Source organism: Corvus hawaiiensis, chromosome 4 (genome assembly GCF_020740725.1).
Source record: "Corvus hawaiiensis isolate bCorHaw1 chromosome 4, bCorHaw1.pri.cur, whole genome shotgun sequence".
NCBI classification, from domain to species: domain Eukaryota; kingdom Metazoa; phylum Chordata; class Aves; order Passeriformes; family Corvidae; genus Corvus; species Corvus hawaiiensis.
In genome coordinates, this window is record NC_063216.1 from 56887919 (window position 1) to 56915035 (window position 27117).

The following is a 27117-nucleotide window of genomic DNA, read 5'->3' on the forward strand; positions in this document are numbered from 1 at the left end:
AAATTACCTGTTGTAATTTTAGCACTAGACAACAATGACAAATTACAATCCTCATTTCAAGGATATGAGATGCATTACATAATGCAGATCTATAGTGTTTTGAACCATTAATCATCATTGTCTGGCAGCACTGTTTGTGTTGATCCTGTTTACAAAAGAAAAGAACTGCTAAGACATGCTATTTTTAGGCTTTTCTTTATCCAGTAAGTATTCTTTAGAAGGAATCATTTATAATCTGAATTTGCATTTAGCCTCAAAACGGAAAAACAGCCCAGACATAATTGCAGCAAAGAAAGGTTGACATCCACAATAAAAAAAATTAAGACCTATTTCTACCTTCACCAAACATTTATCTGCTACTATGTTAATTAGCAGCTAAAAGTTCTTATTAAATTACAACATTGTATGACCTGATAGTTTTAAAATTACAGTTTAGGCACATAATCTAGGAGCCACTGGACTTTTCTCAAAAATGTATAGAACATTGTCTTGCAAGATAAATGAAGTTCTTCACATTTTCTGTCAATTTTTTCAAGAGAGATTCTTCCTTTTTATGTAGAGAACACTGTCAATCATGGAGTACCAGATTTCACTACTAACAAAAGTAATTCTTATTGTTAATTGTATCAGAATATAAATATAATCACAGTTAAACTGAAATGAGTTTTTAATGATTTATAAGATTTTTTTAATTAAATCTGTTTCCTGTCGAGGAAAGATACTCAGTATCAGGGTTAGACAAGGAAATGAGGTTTGTTGATCCTGTAAAACTTTTTAAGGTTTCTTAAATGTTCCTTGTCTTTATTGAATATCACTACACTTTCAATTTAATGAATGCACAGATAATAGCTTGGCAATTAGAGGAATTTACCTAGGATGTGAAAGGCTCAGATTCAGTCTGCAGGTCTGCCATTTCTTCCTGTCCCAGAAATATGCTCCAGACACCAGGAAATAAACCCTACAGTGGTTTTCCTAGAGATTGATTATGACTTTCTGTATTTGTGTATTTTGCTCAAATTCTCTGCAACAAAGCTGTGAAGCTGAGTACCCAGCACCACAACTAGACAGAATATTGGACTAGCTCCATAGTGGTTTCTCTCACACCTGGCAGTAACATCCAGGCAGATCAAGAAGAAAAAAATCTCAGGGCCAACACCTAAACCAGACAGAAGACACTCGTGAGTTTGTTGCTTAACTCCCAAGAGTTTCATGACCACAAGGCTATTACCTATTATACCTCTCACTCTCTAGGGTATTGCATTTCAGTAAAAGCCCTGTTGGAGCACTTAGGTTCTTGCAAGCGTGTTAGTCTATACTGAGTATTTTCCAGCTAAAAAAACTGTTTCACTGAAGAGTTCCCAGTCAGCTGCATTCCCAAGTGTTTTGCATTAATCTTTAAGGGCCGAGACACATAGAAGAGCCAAGAAGATCTGAGGTCCTAACTAAGTGGAATACAGGGTTTTTATTAACAGGAAAAAAGACTAACTCTTTGTTTTCAAATTGAATTGGTATAAAACATTGCAGTGACTTTATTACTTTCCTTATAAATTATTGACAGATAATTATCAATAGGGAGTTTTTTCCTTTAAAAACTATGTTCCCCTGCCACGTTAGCTTAGAGTTTCTGTAAAATCAACTTGCGGCCTCCTGCAAAGTAGCTCTCTTTTCTGGTAAAACGCTCATTTCTTATAATTTCTGGGATACAAACAAATTTAATAGATATAATGTATGCAAATATAAAAAACCAGACAGTTCTGCAACAACATGCATGAAAATGAGAGGTGAAAAATGTCTCAATTAGAACCTCTTCACCAAAATTAACTCTTTTGTTAGTAAGATCTTCTGTTCATTTTAGAAAAGCTGTGGCATTCCTGTCACTTGCTACCCTGAAAGTAGGCTGTTCATTGCAACTATTATTATGCCAGTGAAGTCCAAAGTGACTGTGTAATTCTCTTCAGATTTTGTTGAAATACAATACTGACACAAGTGAGATGTCTAACAGGCAAACTCTCTGTGTGCACTAAAAAAATATTGAAAGCTTAGGATTTAGATCTCTTTTTTGGAAAGAAATACATCAGAATAGTGGAGACGTCTGAAAACTTGAAACAACAGCAATCCTTCTAAAGTGCACTGAAATGGCACTTACTGCCTTTTCTGCTTTCACAGTGCATTTTCAAGTAACTTTGTGCATGCTTACATTAGGGATTTTTGCATATATGCAAAAATGAGGCAATTTGTTACATCATTACGGTACGTGCTGATTGCAAACCTTTAGAACTCATCTAAAAAGATGGTAAGGTTACTCCCCCAGCGCATGAGATGAAAAACAAATTAGGTATTAACTTAGCCTGCCACTACATTTTATTATTTATTTCTGAGGGAACTAACACGACAGGGCTCACCACATGTGGGACCATGAATTTGCATTTCAGAACAAAAATAATAAACAATAACAACTTTAAAGTATGCTGATGCAAGCCAGTAAGGAATAGGATTAGTTAATTTGTAAGTTAATACATACGTCTAATTGTAATGCAAATTTCACCAAGGATATATAAAATAGGTACATTTAGATCACGTGAAATATTTGTGAAAATTAAAAAAGAATCACACAACAAAAGCCAGTAAGTCACTTGGAGAACTTCTGTGCTCTCCACGTTGTCTGTATTTTCATCAATTGTATACATCTTAATGAAATAATTATCATCTAAGTTAGCTTCCCCAGAAAGAGCACTTGCCTGTATCTTTGAGAGTATCATAGCTACAATGTGATTACTACCTTGATTATATACGGTAATAAAATTTCAAGGAACTCAGTTGTTCTCCTTTTTTTTCCCCCCCATGTTTCGCCTTACATTATCAAAACCAAAGAGGTAGACTCATTCTTATGCTAGATTGCAGTACATCTCTCCCTGGTAAGAAGTTACGGTATTTGCTTTCTGTCACAATGACTGTTCTATCCTGCAACTCCTCTGAGTCTCAACTCCAGTTTCTTGGGTGCCTCAATCTCTCCACAGCTCTTGAGATCGTGAAAGAGGTGATTCCTGGGTTATCCTCACGTATCTGACAGCGTAAGCACAGAGGCAGTGAAGATTCATGCCTGCCCTCAAAGTCTGTATCCTCTCCTGGGTCAGCCGTGCTCCTTCAGTCAATCATAATGTCATTCTTTGGCAAATTTCTCAGTTACTTCTTTCCCCTGCTGCCACTTCCAACTTCTGTAAATTTGCTCCAGGGACAAAGAAGGCTACAAGAGCACAAATTCAAGTGGAGAGTAATACAACTGCATTGTCATCTCCAAGTTTTCAGCTGTTTTATTTTTTTACCTGCTCCATCTATAGACCTCAATTCTCAGAGGACACATCTTCTGAGCAGCACAGGGCATAGATGGTGTCATATCCCACATTATTCTCTGCTACTGGTGGCATAGCAGACATTTATAGCATTTCTTGTTGGAAACTAGTAGCTATGAGCCAATTCCAGGCATGAAAATGTACTGGCCTCATTGACAAAATACGTGTATAAATCTGAAAAGAAAAAGGCAAAAAATGTCTTTCACAGATAAATACTTAAAGGCATTTGAAACTTCAGCTTTTACTGCAAGTGTTTAAATAATAACTAAGATACTTACTTTCCAACTTACTGCCATGTGATCCAGCATTCAGGACAGCAAAAAAATCAAGCATACAAACCTGGACGTTCTGTGAGCAGCAAAACTGCTTTATGTTCGTTCTTTGTGCGTAAGTTATGTTCATCAGCAGAAGATTTTTTTATGGCTTGGGTACTCATTGCTTTTGAGTGTAGATTTTCTTGAATCTAATACATGGAAGGTTCACATTTCAACCTTCTCCTCTGTGAAAGGGAGAAAATCCAAAACTATTAGCAGCAGCAAGCATCTAATAAGTACACAATCTCTGAAGAACAACTTTTTTTTTCCAGTTAGGTTGAAATTAGTCAATTATTTAGAGACAGGGCAGAGTGAAAAAACAGATAAAGTATGCACACAAACATATGGATTGCTCATGTAAGCTTTATTTCCTTAGGAAGTCAGGATAAAACATTTCAGTGATTAATACATAAACAGCAATTGCTCATATCCTGCAGATTTTCAGGAAATAACTGAAATCTGCAAGCAGATTTAACTGAGTCTGTAGCACATAAAATTAACTAAAAGATGGAAATATAATTGCCTGAGTTTGTACACAAAGTCAAGCTGAAAGATAAATGGCAGTTCCATTTTCCTGTTGACTGTTAAAGCAAATTAATTATCTGGGGTCATGGATTTGCTTCCAGAAAAAAGAATGTGAATCTCAGAATCCAAGAGAGTTTGTAATACGCAGAAAAGGAAACTGATTTCTCAAGAGATATTACCATGCAGACACAATAGTCCTGGGCCAAATTTGCCCTTTTGAGGATTGTTTCAAGGAAGTGTGAAGTTCCTGCACAGTGCTGCACGAGACTAGGGTAACATTATGTACTTAAAACTCTGACACAGTTTTTTCCGAGGATCCAACTTTGGATGGAGTTTCCCATTACATAAAGTTGATTGCTCAGAAAAAACACGATCATGCTGTAACCCTTACATGGTGCTCAGTCTCAAGACAATTCAGTTATTTAACTAATGTCCTCCAATAGCCATGGTGTGCAGTATAGCAGGAATGATAGTTATTTCCTGCAGAGGGAGAGTGAGGCTGTGGGTGATGCCCCTGCAGCAGCAGAAAGGGTGGAATCTGGGAGATGGTGGAGTCCATGGCAGCTGGGAGGGACAGCTGGACTGCGAAACTGGGAGGACTGGAAAGAATGGAAAAAACAGCTGCAACAGCAGAAAAATAGCAGGCAACAAACAGGATATGAGGAGGAATTACAATAAAATAGTTGGAAGCATGTGAGGAGACCAGCAGGCCTGATACTGACACTGGCAGCCAGAACTGCTGGGAACGCTGTGATCCACAACACATGCTCGCAGCAGTGCACCGTGGTGAATGGATTCCGGTCTGCCACACAGGACTGCTGTAGTGCAGCAAGAGCAGGTGCCAAAGAAAAGCAAACTGCTCATTTCTAGTAGTCTAAGAGCTACCCCAGGCTTGCAGTTTTATGTAGGCTCTTAGTGGATGCTACTTAGCTGTCACTCTGTCTTGAAGTTCTTCTGTGAGAGCCCTCAGAAACACACAGGTGTACATCTGCAACCTCTGTGTGCCACAGGCAGGGAGGCTCCCATATGAGAAACCAAAGCACAGGAACCTACTAGCAGTAGCTGAGACCTGGAATATCAGTCTAGGGATGGGCTAGGTAGGTCTTTCCTGTTTTTTTTCAAATCAAATCATTAGAAATGTGTCCTCGAAAATGAAGAAGCCAAACATATGGACTGTAAGTCCAGAAACACTGGATTAGACAAGAGTTAAATATTAGAGTACTGAAGTAAATACAGAACTGTGACAGTCGTAAATGGATACAGAAAGCCCAGCAATCACACAGCTCAGAAGATAGAACGGATTTGGAAGGAAGAAGGAAAGGGAGGTATCAACAGATAGACAGCAGGTGAAACACAAAGATGGAAATGATGGAGTTAGATGTGTCAAACAGCCCTACACATGGGAAGATATAGAAGAAATTATAATAGAAAAAGGACGTTACAGAGATATGGAGTGGGTAAGTGCAGAAGAGAGGGAGATTTGAAAATCTTAACCCCCATCTGAGAAGCATACATCAGAACATAAATTCATGTTTTTAATCAGCTTTTTTCCCTATCAGTTGAAAACTAATGAAACCTAAGGAAGCAATTAGCTTTAGGTAGATCATAGGGCATCCGTAATATTCCTTTATGCCATCACTCCATCAGAGTGATGAAACATGATTTATGTGAAACATTTCCTGGAGAAATGCCATCAACATTAATAACATTATATAAACAGGAGAAAACAGCAGCTCCTGTGGCCTCCCTTCGCTTCCTGTGCTAAGCAGCTCTGTCGTTGCAAAGGAGGTTTTTTGAGCAATGCTGATTGTAATTCACAAATTGAATTTCTTTTTACCTTGAGTTCACAGCTGGTGTTTTGTTCTTTTTCACTGTATTTGCATTCCAATAAACGGTCATTAATCTGTGTTTCCTTATCAGGAGCTGTTCTAATCAGGCTGTTCTAAAAGTTGAGTTAATCAATAGAGTTAATTCTTTGCATTTATAAACAACAGGAAGTTTTCTATTGTAAAAACAGTTTCTTTTTTATGGTCTGTTCAGGCTTATCACTTCTTAAATGTCAGTTTAAACTCAGTGCCATTAGTATGTCATGAAAAGCAACACTTACACAAGCAATCCTACTGAAGTTGGTGTGGGTACTCATTTGACTATACAACATGAATTAATATGGGCAGAAATGAAAAATATGAGCTTCTTCATTTGTCTAAAAAATACTAAAGAAGATTACAGGTAGATAAACAAGTTTTCTTTTCAATAGATAGCGAACAAAGTGAATTGTATTTTCATTTGTATTCTACCTCACAATCCCCTACCACCCCTTACTCTAAAGCACTACAGTGAAGTTTTTTGATCAGGTCTATATTTCTATAAGAGCCTCTTACATGTTACAATAAACCAGAAAACATAAATAGGGGGAACTTACACCTTGAAGAGAGCAGCTAGCCCCACTAGCACTTTGTCATTCTGTTGGCATAGCCGAGTTTCATTTTCCTGTTTCACTAATACACACAGGGCACATGCCATTATTAATGGAAATGACAAGAGACACAGCCCCAGGAGCTGTGTTCCTCGGTCTCCTTGGTCTGGGCACCACAACACACAGAAAATACCCTTGCGCAGTAGCCCTCATTGAGAATTTTGCTGGCTATCCCCAAGCTTGCAAAGATGAGAACAGGAGAAGTCACAATGTCCCAATGTCTGTGCTGTCCTGGGATTTTGGTCATGAAGCAAATGGTAAGGACTTACTGTATGACCGTATTTCAGTTGTGGTTCTAATAGTGGTGTCTTTGTTTACAATATGTTCTCTTACACTTCTGCTGCATGAAATGAGCTCCCAAGCATGCCTACAACATTTTTTTTCTTTAAAAATCATTAAAGCCACAACTAAGCATAAAAGTAAGTGATGCCAACAATTCAGATTTTCCCTAAATTCACCTAGCTTTTCTCCTAATGAATATATAGGATGTCATTACTTTGCTGTGTTTTTGCATGAGTTCATTTCTCTTGCTGCATCAAACCCTTTCCCTTCAGTAAGTGCAGGCATTTCTCTTCCCGCATCAAACCCTTTCCCTTCAGTAAGTGCAGGCATTTCTCTTCCCATGAAGGGTCAATCTTGTCTTTTACACATCAAAATAGAGCCAAGCAATTTCTCACACAAAACTTTAAAAATACTGTTATGCCTACACCAGGGTGTCAGTTGTGCATCAAAGTATGAGCAATAGTATAGAGATTATTTCAACTAAGGCTAACTGAGTTTAATGGCCATCTAAACTCTGTTCATTTGTATTTATGAGTATGGTATTTCTGGTTTGGGAGTGCAGACTACATGGCTAATGATGGAGTGAGTATGGAAAGCGACTTTGGCGCAGCACTTTTTTCACAAAGTTGAAAAGTTACTGAGAGTTTATTGTTATACCCTTTTCATTCTCCCCCATCTTTAATAACACAGGAATTAACCCAACCCCCAACTTGCTTGCTATACCGTGTGTATTCAACACATTACTACCGTCGGTCTCCATAAAGGCTACATATAAAATTTATGCTTCACTTCCCAAAATCCAGTCATCTTTAACTAACTACTCACAATACATGAACTTCAGACTACCACCTTCCATTGGTCTTGACACTCAGAAACATCGCATTCAAGTCTTACTCACACTTGTCTGAAGCATACACTTCCTCTTTGCTTGGATACATCTGGCACAGATGAAGACATGGAAACAAAAAGCATGGTGGAGATCAAACCTGATGTGCTACCACAATTCTTATGCCTGTACTTACACCTGACATCCTGCAAGCCCCAGAAGTTTCTTTCTCCAGGCAAAAACCACATCTGGATAATTGCATCACTCCAGCCTTAAAGCAGTAAGTAACAGCAATAGAAGAGTGATGAAATAGACTATTTGGGGGAATGAAACTGTGCGAAAAACCTCAGCCCCAAACACGTAGAAGTGAATTACTGCAAAGAATACTGTAACTGGGTGGCAATCAATGTTGTCAGCCAATTTTGGTTTCGCACTCTGAACAGCAATTCTAAAGTCCACGTACGTTTCTGCTCTCGTAAGGCTGGCTGTGCCTGTGACCTGTGCTTAACGGAGCAGCTTTTTTACCTTGCGCCGTGAGAGGTCACGCACTGAAGCAATCTCGTTAGTTTTGCCATTTCTTACGCTTTTAATGAACTATTGCCGGCTGCGAGCATTTAAAACAACAACGGACAAACAAAAGCCTCGAGTTTGGTCAAGAAGCTGCAAGTTTCCCCTTTCCATTCTCCTGACTTGCGGCGCTACGCTCGCTCCGGGAACGCTCCGGAGGGCCGGCAGCCGAAGGGGGCCGAAAGCTGCTCCCGGAGGAGAGTCCCGCGGCCCGAGCAAGGCGGGAGTGCCCCCAGGATCGCGGGAATGCCCGCGGACCAGCCAGAACGACAAAGCCTGGCGGGACGCGCAGTCTCCCGCCGACTCGCCCAGCGCAGACTACGTTTCCCATGAGGCCGTGCGGCAGAGCGCGGTGTGCGTCAGCGGCACGGGCAGCCAATCGCGGCGCGGCCGGGGCGAGCGCCGTCCGCCGCCAATGTTGTTTTCGCTGAGTCGAGGCGCTGGTGTTGTTGGCGGCGGCGCCATATTGGAAGGGACGAGCGCCCGCTCTCGAGCAGCCCCTGGGCGCGGGCCCGGCCGCCGCCATGCTGTACCTGGAGGACTATCTGGAGAGTGAGTGTGTGCGCGGCGGGGGCGCCGGGCGGCCGGGCACGGCCGGTGCGGGGGAGCCGGGGGAAGCCGCGGCGAGGAGGCGGCGCCCCCCCTCCCCCACGGCAGCGAGTGACTGACTGGCTCCCTCCCTCCCCCCTCTCTCCCGCTCCCCCGTGTCCCCGCAGTGATCGAGCAGCTTCCCATGGATCTGCGCGACAGGTTCACCGAGATGCGCGAGATGGACCTGCAGGTGCAGAGTACGTGAGTCCCGCCCCCTCCGCCTCCGCCCGCCCCCTCTGCGCCCGCCCCGCTCCGCCCCGCGGGCACCGGCCCCACCGCCGCGCCGCCGCGCCCCCACCGCAGGGCGGGAGGGGCGAGAAGGCCGACCGGGGACGGAAGGAAGGAGGGGAAGCGGCGCCGCTCCGGCCCGCGCCGGCAGCTCCGCCCGCTCCCCCGCGCTGCCGTGGGGCGGTCGCGCCCCCTCCGCAGCCCTGCCCCGGCTCTCCGGCACCGCCGCTCGGGCCCGGGGGCGTCTCGTCGTCTTCCGCGGGCGAAGGCGCTGCGGAGGCGACGAGCGGGGCGCACGCCCCTGGCGTTGTCGCAGCAGCCCCCGCCCCAGCCCCCGCCCGCAGGGCCTCGGCGCAAGAAGGGTCTTGGCGGAGCTGCGTTCATGGGCTTGTGCTGCTCCCAAAGGCATTTTCGGTGGCACGTCCCAAACTCTTTAGATTTTTGATCCCTAAGAGCAGTGATGGTGGTTTGGAACATAAGTTATGTCCCACTCCTTCCAGTAGGCAGCGGCATGCTCTCCCTGAAACTTTCCAGCCAGCTCCCTCATAACAGAATTTGGGAAGGTGCTATTTGCTGGGCCCCTTGTGCCCTAGCTGACAAGCAACCAAATATCCTTTATAAAAATACTTCAGGTTTTATACAAATTACATTTTGTATAAATGTCTACTCCTGTGTAAATATATATGTTATGTTCTACAAAATATATTTGTAAATACGCTTCAGGTTTGTTTGTACATTACTTTGTATCTCTGCTTATATGCTGATGTAATAGACTGCCTTAGGCTGTTTTCAGGATGCACTGTCATTTCATCTTTTCTAATGCAATCTCATCTGGGACTTAGGTGTCCTGTAACACCCTGGATAGCTGTTGCAGTCATTTACCACACAATGAATATGGTTATCCATAACTGTGATCCAAAAGTGAAACTGTACTGCACAAAAGATGAGAGCAATCATCGATATGGAAGGGCTGGGCTATTGTAAATGGGAATAAGAAAAAGAGCAGAGATTGAAATAAAAAGGGAATACTGTATAGGAATACAAAATGCGACACTAAGTGGGAACAGTTCTTGAAAACAGTTCAACCTATAATACTTCGAAGTGCAGTCTCTGGCTTTCCCTTGGATATTTACTTTATTTGACTTAGCAGGTCTGTTTAACAGGCCTTATTGACTCATGTAGAACCGTCTATAGAATTTTTTTGTATATTATGGCCTAAGTGCTGTCTTGGGTTCAGCGCTTAAAGTTCTGGGAACAGTCATGGCTCCTTCTGGGAGATAACACCTCTGAAGTTGCTATCACCAGGGAGCACCATGAGAGGGAGTGAGCAGCTGCCTGACTTGGATAGTTTGGAGTAAGTGCACAAATTTCATTTCTGTTCCCTAAGAAGGCAAAGAAGATAGTAGGGGGTTTTTTTAGGTGTGTTCGAGAACTGAGGCAGGTAGCAATGCCAAGGTAGCAGGAATGTCATTTCCTCTGCTTTAACTGAAAATGACAAGTAACAACTCCACATTGTATTACTGGAAGTAGTAAATGACACTGAATATTGTATACTAGGACTAACCTTAGGTGTAGCGAAAAATTCTCTCAGACCTTGGTACTTCCGTAATTCTTGTGCAATGATTGGCAGGGTATCCAAAGACATTTATGAAACTTCTGGACTAGCACCTCTTCAGCATCACTTGCCTAACTGCCTGATGAACGCTACATGCGAACCTGGAGGTTGTTTGGTGTCTCAGAAGTACTTGAAAACAATACTTTGATGAGTGATGCTGTCCCAGAAATCTACATGATTTTTAATTCAGAGATATCTCTGCTGCTCTGTTTTAGTGAAATTGTTGACTTTGTATTCTGTCCTGTTTGGACCACATTGACTCCTAATGAGGCATGTGCTGCTGTTTGTTGTTGGAAGAAATAATAAACTGGGTCTATCTTATATATTCTGATAAGATTGCCATGGGAAAAGCAAAGATCATCTGAGTTGGGACTTGACTTTTGAGCTTTAACTGAGCTCCAGATGAAGCATAAAATGTGTTTCTCTGTTTAAGTTAAAATCATGGATTACCAGGTTTTCATGGTAAAATGTCAGAATCTGGAAAAAGGACTCTCTTCTCATAGAAGTTTTGGCAATTCTCTTGGGGAAATTTGATCTAAGAAATTAGTATCTCAGAATACAGTATCATGAGAAAAAGTGGAGGAACTTGAGTGTAGCAGAGAGAGAACTTTCCATATAATTTGATAGCTCTGACCTGTACTCCCCTTTGCCTTTTCTGCCCTTTCAGGAGAGACCAAATTTCTGTGGATATTTTCCCCTAGGAAGTTTCACACAGACTGTTAGCATGTCCTTAATAAAACGTGAAGAGGAAAGATACTTTTTGTCATTTCTTGTTTATGGAACCTCTAGAGTAACAATCGCTTAAGGAGTTTGTGCTCTGAGGATAGGAGATAGAACATTTTGTCTGTTGGCTCTATGGACCGAATTACAGTCATCTGGTCAAAGAGCAAAGATTTTAGAAGCCTCCATACAAAGTGTGTGCTTCTTGCTTGCCTCTCAGGCTTCTTAATCTCTACATGGTGCAAGTGGAAAATGCTCATTTACAGGTTCTCTCCCTTTAGCCTGTTCTACTCCTAAACTGTTCAACTACTTTGTTTGTCTGGGTCTAAATAAATAAATAAAGTTGATGTGAACTTGTGTCACAACTGTTACGGCTTGGGATTAATGGTGCTCTGTCCAGTCAGTTGTTAGGTTCCTGTTGGGTTTGATGCTGAATGTTCCCAGCATAAGGACAACTGATAAATGTTTTTGACCATTTAGAATGAATGATTTTTGGTTATTTATGTAAACAGTTCTAGCTGTGAATTTTCACAGAGTTAAGAAGACCCTTGGCCTCTTGGATTTTAAGAGTAAATCATACTTAGGGATTCATGAGCTTCTTGAACTAATTAATTAATTTTCATTTTGTTTTGGCAAGATGTGATCCAATTTTAATGGTGGTTTCTGGAAAGTTTCTTAGGTGTTTTGCACCCAGAGCCTGAAGTTTGTAGGTGACTCGTGCATTGTCACATTTAATTTAAAACTGATAGCTGGGCAGTGTCACTAAGAATGCTGTGAAAAAAAACCTCACTACTGTCATCTATCCTGACACTAGAAAGGCTGTCAAATCTAGTTTGACTGAAGCAGCTGCATGTTTTTGGAAATCTGCAAGCTGTTGAGTGCACTAGTGTCCAGCTGTTGAAATAGTAAACTCAGTGGGAGAAGGGTGGAGGGGAAAGGGAAGGGAATCCCTGTTCCTGTCTCAGTAAACAATGAAAAAAATAACTTGTGGTTGACATTTTCCTTTCTAGAGACAGTTAATGTTAGAAAATGGGTGGTTTTATTTTTTTCCCCTTACGATATTTCTCAACTTCATGAAAGTGAGAATCCTGTCCAAATAATTTTTCATCAGTGCATTTTCTCCTGTGGGGGTGGAGGGAATAATTTGTGAGTGCTTTCAATTTGCCCTGGCCCTTCCTAGCAAACAACGGAGAGGGCCTGGACTTAAAGGCAGTGACTTTACTCTTCAGTTGGTCTACCTTTTTGAGACACTAATTTTTTTCAATTATTTGGTTTTGTATTTGACTGTTTCTCTTAGGAGAACATTTTGTTTCCTGCTCAGTTTGTAACTGGCTAGAATGTTCCAAAGTCAGCAGTCTAGAGCCCTGGGTGAGGAGTTTGAGGCATGCTTTAAGTCACTACCACTGCTCTTAGGGACAAAAAACCTTTAGAACTTGGAGTCCTGCCTGTCCCATGCTGGAGAGCACAAGAACCTTGATGAGAATCCTACCAGAATGCAATTCTGCTTCTTGGAAATTAAGGTAAATATTTCCCTCCGCTGTCCACTGTCGCTTGGTTGTTTTGGTTTTTTCTTTTTTTTCCTCTCTAATAGTTTGCACCTCAGTCCTGTCAACTTTGTTTGAGAAAAAAACTTCCCCTTATTTCCTAACGTTTATGGACATGAGAAGATAACATTTGTCTCAATCTTTTCCTATGCTACAGATGCAATGGATCAGCTTGAGCAGAGGGTAAATGAATTTTTTATGAATGCAAAGAAAAACAAACCTGAATGGAGAGAAGAACAAATGACATCAATCAAAAAAGTAAGGATATCACAGGAGAGGGTCAGATTTTTCTTTTGCAAACTAAGACAACCTTAGAAAAAAATAGTTTATGATTGATGGGAGATTTAAGTGTTCACAACTGTGCCTTCCCTTGGGCTTTCATAAAAGGTGGATAGAACTACCTTGGAGGAGAAAAGTGAGTGAAAAGTTTCTTTCATCAAGGATTTCTCTCAAGTTTTACTGAGCACTTCTGGCATTTAAAAAAATGTAATCCTGAAATGGTGAGGAAACCTAGTACTAAATTTTGAGCTCGGATTTTTTTGTTTCTGTTTGTGTGACATGAAGTTGCCCAAGTTAATTTGCTTTCTTTTAGAGGATATATTTCAAGCTTAGATTCAGCATTTCTCTTGATCTTCTGCCTGTGTCCTTTTACACGTTACGCATGTGGTACATGTAGCTTGAGAGAGGGAAGAGTAAGAAGATGAATGTGTTCTGTGTTATCCTTCAACACTTGAACAGTGGTGGTGGTATTGATAGCAATGTAGTCCATCATTTTGTCAGGAGAAACTCCTTTGTAGTCTCCTACACTGGCTACTTCAGCCACTTATTTGGGTAGGGGTTATTTTCTTCTTTAATTAATGCAAAAAGATTTTTAAATTTTTAAAAAAGAAAAAAAAAATAAGAGCTCTGACTTCACTAGAGTAAATGAAAAATTTGCTTTTGACTTTAGTTGAACCAAAATTTGAAGTAGTTTTCACATAGATACTATTCAGTGGAAATTGAGAATTGAAAGGCAGTAAAATCTGTTCGAATCTAAAGTCAAAGCATTTGAAAACACACTTGTTTTTAAAAGAAAGTTTTGTCTGTGAATTTTCATTGGCTAGAGGAGACTTTTGGATTGCTTTAGTCAAATTATTTAGAATACACTTATGAGTTAGAGAAACTTACTTTAAAGCAATGTAAATTATATACAATATTATCTCTGTTTAACTAGCGTGCCAGAAAGGCACAGAGTATTTCAGCATCGTTTTGAAGAGCAGTAGGATTTGTGGTGGTCCTGAAGTAAAGGACATAACCTTGTTTTAAGCCCATAACATGATGCTGTGTAATATAAAATAAATCCAAGATTGTTTCATTTCGTGTAGCATTTCTTGCGGAAATCTAAATATCACTCTAGGAAGAAGTGTCCCCATCTTGTAGTTTGGCTTTTTCTAACACAGAGAAAATAAATTGATATATATATATTGTATCTCTCATTCAAAATTCAGATGATTGTTGTTTACAGTAAAATTTCACAGCCTTTCTGAAAACTGACTTAAAATTTGTCCTTTTGACTAATATTTTGTGCTTCATAACAGTAGCTTAAACTTACTGAAATTAGATCAGTTACATTCATAATTTAAAAAAATTCTCTTCATGACAGGATTATTATAAGGCTTTGGAAGATGCAGATGAAAAAGTGCAACTGGCTAATCAAATATATGATCTGGTAAGTGGACACAAGACTTGTGGTCAATTACCTAAATTTATACCCTAAGGAGTTCTAAGCATTTTGATAAGCACTGCAGCTGTGCTACTTGTATTTTTATGTCATCTACATACAGATGTTTTGCTGGTGAAAAAAAATTTAATATCTTACTGACTTAAGAATTTTGGTTTTTTAGGTAGTAAGTGTCACTTAAATATAAAACAAAGCAATAGTATTAGAAATCATGAGGTTTTAATGCATGTTTTTGGCTTGTTTAGGAGATTGGTTTAGAGAATCCCTTGGGATGCAGTGTTGAGGAGTCCAGGAAGGCTGGACATTCTTCAGGAAGAAAATCTTAAATGTATAGGAGCAGGCCCATCCCCATGTGCCAAAAGAGAAGCCAGCAGGGAAGAAGACCAGCCTGGCTAAATACAGAGCTTTGGTTTCAACTCAGGAAAAAAAAAGTGTATATCACCTTTGGAAGAATGGGCAGGCAGCTTGAGAGGGCTACAAGAATTTTGTGAGGTTATTGCAGGGAGGTAATTAGAAGGGCCAGGGTCCAAGCAGAACTGAATCTGGTTACTGCTGTAAAAGACTAACAATATTTTTAAAAATATATCAGCAGTAAAAGAAGGGCTGTGAAAAATCTCCATCCTTTATTGGATACAGAGGTAAACAGTGATGGAGGATGAAGAAAAGGCAGAGGTACTTAATGCCTTCATTGCCTCAATCTGTAATAACAAGACTGGTTGTTCTCAGGGTACCCAGCCCGCTGAGCTGGAAGAAGTGGATGGGGAGCAGAATGAAGTCCCTGTAATCCAAGGGAAAAGGTCAGCAACTTGCTGTGCCGCTTAGACACACACAGGTCTAGGGCCCTAATGGGATCCACCCCACAGCACTGAGGGAGATGGTGGAAGAGGTCACTAAGCCACTTTCAGGCACTTACCAGACATCCCAAATGACTGGGAATTAGCAAATGTAATGGCCACGTACAAGAAGGATCAGAAAGAGCATCCAGGGAAGTATGGGCCTGTCAGCCTGACTTCAGTGCTGGGGAAGGTCATGGAGCAGATCATCTTGAGTGTCATGACACAGCACAAGCAGGACAACCAGGTGATTAGGCCCAGGCAGCATGGGTTTAGGAAGGCAGGTCTTGCTTGACTGACCTGATCTTCAGTGATGAAGTGACCTGTGTAGTGAATGAGGAAGAGGCTGTGGATGTTGCCTACCTGGACTTTAGTAAAGCCTTTGACGCTGTTTCCTACAGCACTCTCCTGGAGAAACTGGCTGCTCATGCCTTGGACAGGTGCACTATTCATTGGGTAAAAAACTGGATGGATGGCCAGACCCAGAGAGGGGTGGCACATGATTTAAAGTATAAAGTTTATTTATTTTACATTTTCTCAGACAATAGAACTTGCAAGTCAGACTACACTCAAATGTAGAAGACAACTGATTTAGTTTCACTTCAACTAGGCAAAAGTTAGTTTAGAAGTTGGAACTTGCCCCTTCTCTTTTGCTTAGCTAGTAACTGGAAAAATCTCCCAGGTTTTGATAAAGACAGGTAAATTTTGCTATATGAATACAGATCTAGAAAGCATTTGGAGCGTCATGGTTTTTTTCATGATAGCGAGTTGAGAATTTTTTTTGTTAATTTTTAGTACCCAAGAGCACATCATAGTTTGCTGAAACACACAGGAGTCTCCACTTTTCAGTTAACATTCAATACACACCAAGTTTACTGATGTTGATAGTGGCACACAAATTGCACACAAGTTTCAGTTCAGAACTTGCAATTTCCCCAAAGCAGCCCAATCTCTACTAAAGTCCGTGTCATGTACTGTTCTTTCTCTTCCCCTTTCTGTTTGCATAACCAGAGCACTTCCAAGTCTTCTTCATCTTTATTTCTGAAAAGAAGTGTCTTGGAGCTTAGCCTACACTGTTTTGGTGTTAACAGCAGTGTCTCTGCTGAGTGAGGGAAGTGGAGGTGACCAAGAGGATGCACTTCTGTGCGTTATTGTGCTTAGTGCTGCGTGTCACAAAACTGCTGGAAGGGAAATACTTAGCAAGCTCGAGATTAAGGACTTAGATATTCATGTTCCAGAACTGGATGCTATTTATTTTTGCTTCATCTAACAAACAGGTAGACCGTCATTTGAGAAAATTGGACCAGGAACTCGCTAAATTTAAAATGGAACTTGAAGCAGATAATGCTGGAATTACAGAAATATTAGAGAGACGTAAGTATGCATGATTTTCTTTAAGAAACTGACAGACCTTCTGTCAATTTGCAAAATTAATGTATCATACACTTGTTAGTGGCTGCCAGTATTTTCACCTGTGTTTTAACCCACTTTTCATCAGTGATTCTCAAATTCTAGTTTCAACCTCAATTTAGAATAGTGAAATCAAAATACAAAAATACAACTGAGTAATTTTTTCATAGAACTCTTGTCCTTGTGGATTGCTACAGTAAGATACATAATTCTTTAAACCTGGTTTTAGTGATTTTAGGTATTCAGCCAAGTACTTTGGCCTAAGCCTGCGACCTACCCAGTTGCAGGTGTAACATTTATTCCTTGAATTGATTGCCACCAAACTGTGGAGGCTCATTATTTTTGTTTTCCATGTACTTGGTGGTTTTCTTTTTTTAAAGGGGTGAGAATGGGTTGTTCTGTAATGGGCTAGTGAAGAAAAAGCATTTTAGGTAAGAAACCTGCATGTTAAATACAACCCTGCCGGTATTTAGAATGTGAATAAAAATGTAAAGTGTCAGCTTTTTGCCAGCTTGGTGTAGAAGAAGCTGGCTTTTCTGCACTCATCAGCATTTAGACATCAAATTCAAATGTGATTGTGATAAATTTCTAAGTTGATTTAACTACTGTGAGGCAGTGGCTGTCCTCATAGCCAAAAATAGTGAAAAGTGACTTAAGTCACTTGGGGATATTAAGAATAAGTATCCTTTCTTGGAACTTTTTTGTGGCTGTGTTGTTTAAGCTGGGAGTTTGGGGCTATTTTATTTTCAACTGCTATTACAAGTAACAGGCACAAAAAAAAGAAAACTGTAAATTAAGTGCTATTAATTAACTAGCAATTACAGAAAAGGAATAGTTTCTTTTAGCTTAAATCCCAGCTGATTTTTGGATGTGATGCTACCTTCTGTTGAACTGTGTGTTTGGAGAAGTTGCTAGACAGGATTTCAAGAACTCAAAATACAGAAGTACTAGACTGCATGTTGCATCTTTAAGGTTTGTTTGGTTTGAGGGTTTTCTTTCTTTGTTTTTAAATAAAGCTAAAGGTAGAAGACTCTAAAATTTTTAGCTTTCAGAGTAAATACATATGGTTGAAGTCCCGCCAGAGGGCAGCCTTTGGGCAAGTTCATAATGTGGTAGAAGTTCGCTCAGCCAAAATTGCTCCTTATGCTTTGAACCTCCTCTAGAATAATTAAACTTTTGTAATACACTTAGGTATTACTCATATACTCTTGCATTTCAGTGCTTTTTGAAAGCAGTGGAAGAGGTAAAGAAACGTTGAAGCCACAGATTTTGAAAAATGAATGTGAATTGCTTTCTTGTTTTGTGTTCTGTGTAAATGTAAGTTGGTAGGTATTGCAGCTACTTCAAAATCTTTTTGTTAGAGATTGATGCACAAAATACTGTATATTGTTCTAAATTCATAGTCAGTCTCTCTTATGCTGTGATTATTTAGTCTCATATTACAATAAATGTTATTAGATGTAGACTTGGATTTGTGCCCATCCGACTTTTTCCTTTTTTTTGGGGGGGGATGGGGGTGGAGTTTGTTGTTGTCGTTGTTTTGTTGGTTTTGTGGAGTTTTTTTGTTTGTTTTGTTTTTATTTGTATTGTTGCTCTGTGTATTTTGAATGTTAACAAAATCTGGATAATGATCTGCAGCCCTTTCTTTTGAATGTTAAATCATCTTGAAAGACACTGCTATTTCTTGAGTTTGGACTGAATGTGACAAGGTGGACTCAGTGGGACAAGATGCCTTATTTATACAGTTTACATGTCTTCAGTTCATATTGGTGTAGATTGTCAGTACTTTTGGCGCAGCCATTCTGCAATTCATTTGAGTAAGTGGCATGTTGAGGGCAGTGTTGTTGGTTCTTCTTATTTGCCTTGATTTTAAGTGCTTGATTTCAAGAGTCGAAGAGTAGCAGTCACCACTTTTTATTTGAAAGCTAATCTCACTGGCTTCTGTTTGTACTGTAGAATGGCTTTCAACTTGAGCAAAAATTCTTCCGATAAAATAAATATAACTGCACTGTAATTTGGTTAATATTTTAAAGAATCATTTAGTATGTAAAAGTCAAAACAGTGCCAACTCTGAAATTTTCCTGTCCTTCTTACCTCCCTCGTAGGGTCTCTGGAGCTGGATACACCAGCACAGCCTGTGAATAACCATCACTCCCATTCTCACACTCCAGTAGAGAGTAAGTATTTGAAACTTATGAAGATGCCCACTTTTTATGTTTCCTTTGGGTTTTTTTGTTGATTAGTATCAGGAGAAAAAGGTTCAGAACTTTTTTCCTCCATCATTGCAGGAAGAAAAAAAGGCATAATAAATGCTAATAATGTTTGTTAAGAAGAAGTTCAAGAATGAAATAGATTTTGCTGGTGGGAATTAGTTGAAAGTGCTAGCATAGTTTGACTTTCAAGCTGAATAGGTTTTACATTTAAGTTCCCTTCATTTGTTTCATTTAGAAAGGAAACACAATCCATCTTCTCACCATAGTACAACAGATCATGTTCCTGAAAAGAAGTTTAAATCTGAAGCTCTTCTATCTACCCTGACTTCAGATGCTTCTAAAGAAAATACACCAGGTAATCCTAATTGTCTTTCATTTCATTGCTTTTTAATCAGAAGAAGAGAAACTTAATTATATTTGAGTTAGTGTTTTGAAAGCACAAAATCATGGAATAGGTAAGGTTGGAAGGGACCCCAGTGGGTCATCTGGTGCAGCCTCCCTGCTCAAGCAGGGTCATCGCAGAGCACGTGGGACAGAATTGTGTCCATACAGTTCTTGAGTATCTCCAGTGCAGGAGACTCCACAGCTTCTCTGGGCAACCTGTTCTGTGCGTGGCCACCTGCGCAGTAAAGAAGTTCTTCCTCATGTTCAGGTGGGACTTCTGCGCATCAGGTTCTGCTCATTGTCTCTTGTCCTATTGCTCAGACCACTGAGCAGAGCCCGACTCCATCCCCTTGACACCCTCCCTTCAGATAGTCTTAGACAGTGATGAGGTCCCCTCACAGTCTTCTTGAGGCTGAGCAGGCTCAGCTTCCCTCAACTTTTCCTAAGTGAGATGCTCAAGTACCGTAATCATCTTTTTTTCACTCCACTGGACCCACTCCAGGAGCTCTATGTCTCTCCTGTCTTGAGGAGCCCAGAACTGGACACAGCACTCCAGATGCAGCTTTGCTAGGGCTGAGTAGAGGGTCAGGATCACCTCCCTCAACCTGCTGGCAATGCTCCTCCTAATGCATCCCAGGACACCACTGGCCTTCTTGGCCCCCAGGACACACTGCTGGCTCACAGAGTTTTTTGTCCACCGGGGCCCTGAGGTCCTTCTCCACAGGGCGGCTTTTCAGCAGGTCAGACCACAGCCTGTGCTGGTGCATGGGGTTATTCCTCCCAGGTGCACTGCACTTCCCTTTGTGGAATTTCTAGACCCTGTGCCATGGATAATGACCTCCTGGGATCTGCCATTCAGCCAGTCCTCAGTCAGAGGCTCATACCCTTTCCCCTGGGACTTTCAGTCACTTGAAACATGAGAAATTGCAGGCATTGTTACTCATCTGTGTTGTCCATGAAGCAGGTCTGATTTGTTGTCATTTAACAGCTGTATGTTGGCTGTTTCTTTTTATTTACAGTTTGAAGAAGATAACAGTACAGTTTCATTCACCCAGTAGTAGAAATATAAAAGGTCAATGTATTATTTTGGGAAAAAAACGTATACAACAATTTCCAAAGTAAGGGAAAAGAATTTTCACACCTTTTTTTTTTTAAGAGTTGGTCTCAAAATAAAATTCTTTCATGTGTTATCTATGTCAAAAGAGGAGAGAAGTCTTTTTGAATAGGGACTAAAAAAACCTAAACCTTTCTGCCTATTCTCAGTATTAAGGTGTTCCATAGTTTCTTTTCTGAAAATAAAAGACTAGGGAGTTACAGTAAGTCAACTACCTTATGTTTTGGAATTCAGTAATGTTTGTCAGTTTTAAGTAGTTTCAGTCACGTCTATTTCAATTTTCTTTTGAAGAAACTTCACATGAGGCTGCAAATAAAATGTAGTATATTTGAGCAGCTGACATTCTGCAGATGACACTGGAAATTGTGTTGCATTAAAACTGATCTGTAGTTTTTAGAATTAAGATTGTTGAAAGTTCTACTTCAGAAACAGTATAGGTACATAGTCAAATTCTTACCCTCTTCTTGATGGTTATAGTAGTGAGCATTGTTTCAATATAGGCATAGGTATAGCAGCTGCATCTGTTCTTCGATAGCTGAGTATGATAGTGAGAGCTGTCTTTCTAAAAGGACTCCTTGCACATGAGGATAGGGAACAAACTTCTTTTTTTTTCCCCCATAAACAAATACTGGCTGTATCTAAATACTTTTAAAACCTTTTTTCCAAATGATTAGACTACTCTGATGCATAAACAGGGTTCCTACTCTTTCACTGGTTGTCATATAACTCTTCTTAAAATGCAAAGGAATTTAGTTTCATTTTGAATTTCATAAATGTGTTCTATTCATCAAGGGTGTCGAAACAGTAATTCATCATCCTCTTCAAACAATGCATACAATACAAACTCTTCTCAACCATTGGCATCATATAACCTGGGCTCATTATCTTCAGGATCCGGGGCCGGTGCAATTACCATGGCAGCAGCTCAAGCAGTGCAAGCCACGGCACAGGTAATGTCAAAATATTCTTGTCATTCTGCCATCCACTTAAGATTACGAAGAAAGGCTAGTGACTGCTATACAGTTCCTATATTAGAATTTTATTTATATGCCACAGTTTTATCCTCTATAACTTGCCTAAAGGGACAGCTTGTTTTCTGGCCTTTCCTGGAGGATATTCTCACACATTTAACTGCTTTCTATACGTAAGTTCATTAACAAGGTGACGAGTGAACCTGTGCAAATCATTAGCAGTTAGCAGCCTGGTATTTCTTACGTAGGAGCTTTACTGTGTAATCTGATACAATATCAGTATTCCTTTCAGATGAAGGAGGGAAGACGAACATCCAGTCTAAAAGCCAGCTATGAAGCATTTAAGAACAATGATTTTCAGCTTGGAAGAGAATTTTCATTGTCCAGAGATTCAGCTGGATATTCGTCATCAGCTCTGGCATCTACATTAACTCAGACGTTAAGTTCGTCAACCACAGATTCACGAAGTGGCAGAAAAAGCAAGTAGGTTTTCTTACTTGTTGACTGCAATTACAACTTTTAAGGCAGCTAAACTTTCTTTTAAAAGGTCATGGGCCATATTAGAAATACATTGTATTTAATATCTGTGAGGGGGAACAGGAGAAGGTAGTTACTGCCCCTTGGCCCTTTTTTGTTCAGGGCTGTGTTCTTTAGGCCTCCCACTTCTTTTTCTTTAGGCAGACTCACTCCATTTTTAAGTAAATGTCTTGATTTCCTTTTTTATCTGAGATACGGTCAAGTTTCTTCCCTTATTTTTCTGTATTTTGGAGAGATTTGATCTAACAGTAAATGTTGGGAATTATTGTGCATTGGTTAGTAGATGATTTTGAAATAAACTGGAGATCTGTTTGATGCCAGTTTCAAGTAAACATGACATTTTCTAATGGCTGATCATCTACAACAGGGAATGAATTTTATTTCTGATTGAAATGAAGTTTTAAAACATTTTAAACAACACAATGTCACAACACATAGTGACAGCAGTCAGAACTTGTACTTGAAAGAATTTGTCTCAAAATGCCTATCCTTTTAAATTGACTTGAGTTTTTTCTTCATTCAAATTTGTGTGTGTTCACAGCTCAGTTAATAATGCTGTTTTAGAAGCATTTTTCATCTATGAATATCTTGGGTGCCAGGTCTGACCTGTAAGCAAAAGCAGATAATTTTTATTCCAGCGCCATTCCTGTGGAGTGATTGCTGATGCTTGAGTGGAGATTAACAGAGAATCAGTCATCTTCAAAACAGTTATCTGTTGGCCATGATGTATGACATTACTTATATGTAAATTCCTGTTTTATTGGTAGGATAATTTTTATAAGGACTTGACACCAAGGCTGTTGATGGAAAATTTTGTGAAGAAAAGCATTTGTTAAAGCCACTAGACAGTTTAGAGCTGTTACATTCCATTGATTGGAACAGCATGTCTTGCACTTGTTAGCTGGTATGACTTGTTTCCTTTTCTAAGAGCATTCAGTGGGTGCATTCCAGTGCTTGCAGTGGTTGAATGAAATGTGATAGTGAATGATAGCTTTGGGATTTACATACTGCAGTATTTCAGAGTAAACGAAGTACTTGTTCAGTGATTCTTTCACTTGGCAGGAAATAAATAATGTATGCTATTTTTTTCCTTTTTTTTTTTTCTCTTCCTCAGAAACAACAACAAATCCTCAAGTCAGCAGTCCTCATCATCATCTTCTTCTTCCTCTCTATCATCATGTTCTTCTTCATCTGCACTGGCACAGGAACTGTCTCAGCAAACAGCAGTAATACCAGAGTCTGATTCTAATAGCCAGGTTGATTGGACCTATGATCCAAATGAGCCACGTTACTGTATTTGTAATCAGGTAAGGATGGCCTCCAAATTGAAATACAACTACAGTTGCTGTTTTGATATAGCTGAACTTCCTTCTCTGAATGCTAATTTTAAAAAACTATTTTTACTCTTGAAGTTCTGATCTGTTTTTATTTGCTTACTGTTGATGTGAATAATGAACTCAACTGTTGAAACTAAAAACAGTCAATTTTTGAGTGATATGATATCCTTGGAGAGTTTTAAATCTGGTAATGGAGACTTCAGGAATAATTAAATTAAAAATTGAGGGGGTTCACAATGAATTTAGTTTTTTATCCAATCTGAAATATGCAGATGTATCTTCTTTTGCATAAACAATTTTTGAAAATCAATCCACTACGAACATGATGGTGTTTGGGTTGTGTAACAAAAGTAAAATGAAAATGTTGTTACTGCTATTAATGGAAAAACTCCTCAAAGGAAGAAATTTGAATGTTGGCCCTTTCAAAATGTTGATTGCTTTTAACTAGTAATATGAATATTAATAAGGGTGGTTTTTTCCCTTATTTTACTAGGTGTCCTATGGTGAGATGGTAGGCTGTGATAACCAAGATGTAAGTAACAAAATTCAGAAGATTTGTGAGAGGCTTGTGCATATAACTATTGCTTGCAGGACTTACTTTTATTTTACAGTTTGTTTTTGAGTAGAATGTTTTAGATTAAAGTGCATGTGATTTGAACCATCCTTCAGGAGACTTCTCCTCACCTCTCCACACAGCTCAGGTTCTTTTCGAAACCTTCAGCCTTTGCTAGGTTCAAAAATGCCCTGCTTCAAAATATCCTTTATTTCTGTGAATGTTTAGCTATGTCACTACTAACAACAGTTGTCCTTTTCAAATAAAAAGTTTTAAAAGAACAGTTGAATGTAGTCACATATTTACTCAGATACTACATTTAAACAGAAGTGAGTAATAAGATTACTTCATCAAACTAAGTATTTCAAAGCATAACATACTTACTTTGCTCTGAGTCCATATATGACTCCTAGAATTTTTATAATTTTCCTTAGTGTACTGAGTGTATGTTGCAGATCCCTCTCTCTCCTCGTTTTGTCCTATGACTTGTATGAAACGCAGAATCTATGCTTTCCATTCATGTTTCATTTTCATAGAATTGTATTTGTGATAGGCATTTTGAAAAAAGCCCAAGTCCCAAACCCTCTATTTTAACTCTGTTTTTACAGTGCCCTATTGAGTGGTTCCATTATGGATGTGTTGGACTGACAGAAGCACCAAAAGGGAAATGGTACTGTCCACAGTGTACAGCTGCAATGAAGAGAAGAGGCAGTAGACATAAATAAGTTTCTTCATCTGGAAAACAAATTGCATACTAAAGGTTTTATAAAGGACTTGGGAGGAGAGGGGCAGCTCTCACCACACTTCCTTGTAACCACTGAAGGGTAACATAGCAATCATAGAATGGTATGGTTGGAAAGGACCGTAAAGATTGTCTGGTTCCAGCCCCCAGTCATGAGATCTTGAACTATTGGTTTTGCTAAGTTGTGTTTTAATATTGTAGGTAAATTATTTACGCACCTTGATGTGCTACAGATACTACCCCAGTGAGCCTTGGATTGTGCCAGTGGCCAACATATGCAGACATTTGTACTACCAAACCATTTTCTCTAAGCAGTGGGCATTCTACAATTACTCAATCTTCCAAAAACTCTGATAAGTCAAGATTTTAAATGTATGTTTTATATACAACAGGTATATTCTGCTGCATGTACTGTACTCAAGAGCTGTTATGTAACACTATGTATATTAATAGTGCAAAAAGTCAGTGCTTCTGAAAGGAAAAACAGACAGTGGTTTTTAAAATGCCTTTATAGCTTTGGTTCTTTATGAAACTTAATTCAGCAGGCTGAAGAAAATGGTTCTTGTATACAGCGGGCTGTCATCCTTTAGGGTACTTGAGTATGTAAAAACAAAAAAAATGCTGTAGAATAAAACAAACTTGTGCCATTAGTCTTTATATGTTTCTGCTCCAGAGAAGGCAGGGGCCATAAGAAGAAAAAAAGGTGTTAAAGTGATGATAAATTTTTATACCAAATGTGTTTATTTTTTTGTGCAAGTAATCCTTTAAATCTGAATTGTATTAGGTGTAAAATAAAAGAATCTCAACTCCTCAGATTAATGTTTTCTGTATATTTGTCAAAACAGGTCTGTCCCTGGAATGGTTTCACAAACAAATTTCCTTTTTTTTTTTTTTTTCTGTGTCTCTTTAATGCAGCAGCACTGAACAGAAACATGAGGTTTATGCCTATTTTTTCCTTCCTTCTTCTTTCCACCATTAAAAAAATATGCTTTCCCTTTGGAATAAAGATTTTGCTTCAGCCCTGGGTTAGGCTGAAAGACTCTGTGACTGTCATGTGGTAGCTTTCCAGACCCATGAAGAGGAGGAGAAGAGAGAGAGAGAAGCAGTGTTCCATTGCATGACCATGCAAATAACGTCAAGGGAATAGAAACAGGTCCATTAGTAGTAAGAGTATGTGCAGAGAATGAAACCAGGCTTCTGTCACAGCATGGGTTTTTTTCAGAATGAAAAAAGCAGGCTTTTAAAGTCCATGGACTCAGGAAAAGTAGATATGTAAGAAGGAAAATGTGATTATGGATGATAAATAGACTTTGGTAAAAGAATAGGATAGAAGTTGGTGAAAATAAACAGCAAGGAGCAGTAACTAAGGTTCCCTTGAAACTTGGAACTGAACCCACTGTGTATATATTTCTGTGGAAATCTCAGTCTAAAAAACCCACTTGAAGACTAGAATATCTGGTTTTAAGTGAAGCTGTTGAGACAGTGGAGATAACAAAGTGTTTGTTCTGTGGGGAGCTGGTGCCATGCTATAAACTGAAATTAAATAAGCAACCAGTAATCTGAACTCTCCTTACACTGAATGTCTATCTCAACAGCTATGAACTAAGTCTCTTGAGAATTAAGACTGTATACAGCAAAATCTCTCACACTGCTGGTAAACATACCTAAGATAGTACCAAGACTACAAATCCAAATTAAAATTTCAATTTTTAGTGTGAACATTGGATCGCTGTTTCATTGGAGAATATAAATTATTTTTTCATTGAGAAATTAGAGAACTCACAAGAGGAGAAAACTTACCCTTGTCCTTACTAGCAAATTATTATTTTGTGTCAAGAAAACAGAAATGGACATATGGGAAAACGTGGGAAAAAATGCAATACCTAAGTCAAAGATGTAGAACAATAAAACCTGTACATACTCTTGTTTTGTTTTCTAAATAGGAAGCCTGCAAGAGAAGCTTACAGGTCAGGACGTGATTAGCCCCAAGCAGTGTGAGTGGTTATGTATGGAGAGAGTTCGTGCCTCATGGTCAGTAGAGTTGCTGGACACTTCCCTGAGTAGACAAGTACAGGTGCAAAGTCTCTCATTAGAGCTTCTTTAAAAAACAGTGAGGCACTGGTTGAAGAGTGGGCATCCCTTAACTGGGACATCCACACTGCTATTTGCAAAATAGGGTAATAAAGAGTAAAGGAATAAATTGGCAGTATCCCCAACGCATGCTGCTAAAGAAGAGCAGCTCAAGAGGTACGTAAGGGATCAGTT

The 27117-nt window shown here is 39.6% G+C and overlaps 1 protein-coding gene and 1 long non-coding RNA gene across 5 annotated transcripts; one reads left to right on the plus strand and one right to left on the minus strand.

The window, feature by feature from the left end:
- Positions 1–2625: 2625 nt before the first annotated feature.
- Positions 2626–8742, minus strand: LOC125324769. Of its 2 annotated transcripts, none has more exons than XR_007203127.1 (4): positions 8299–8742; positions 6027–6131; positions 3690–3849; positions 2626–3524 (listed from the first exon to the last, which is right to left on the minus strand). It is a non-coding gene; the product is annotated as an uncharacterized LOC125324769 (long non-coding RNA). The 2 variants fall into 2 exon arrangements; XR_007203128.1 differs by having other exon boundaries at positions 7846–8742.
- Positions 8723–25665, plus strand: ING3 (inhibitor of growth family member 3). 3 transcript variants are annotated; one of them, XM_048301083.1, is made up of 12 exons: positions 8723–8892; positions 9057–9128; positions 13196–13296; positions 14681–14746; positions 16869–16965; positions 19107–19178; positions 19450–19569; positions 21505–21662; positions 21976–22166; positions 23335–23527; positions 24051–24089; positions 24719–25665. In XM_048301083.1, exons 1-12 carry the CDS (start codon positions 8865–8867, stop codon positions 24833–24835), a joined length of 1254 nt encoding a protein of 417 aa, XP_048157040.1. In that variant the 5' UTR covers positions 8723–8864; the 3' UTR covers positions 24836–25665. The 3 variants fall into 3 exon arrangements, with proteins under 3 accessions (XP_048157040.1, XP_048157041.1, XP_048157042.1); XM_048301084.1 differs by lacking the exon at positions 8723–8892 and adding an exon at positions 12792–13014; XM_048301085.1 differs by lacking the exon at positions 8723–8892 and adding an exon at positions 12908–13014.
- Positions 25666–27117: the final 1452 nt, after the last annotated feature.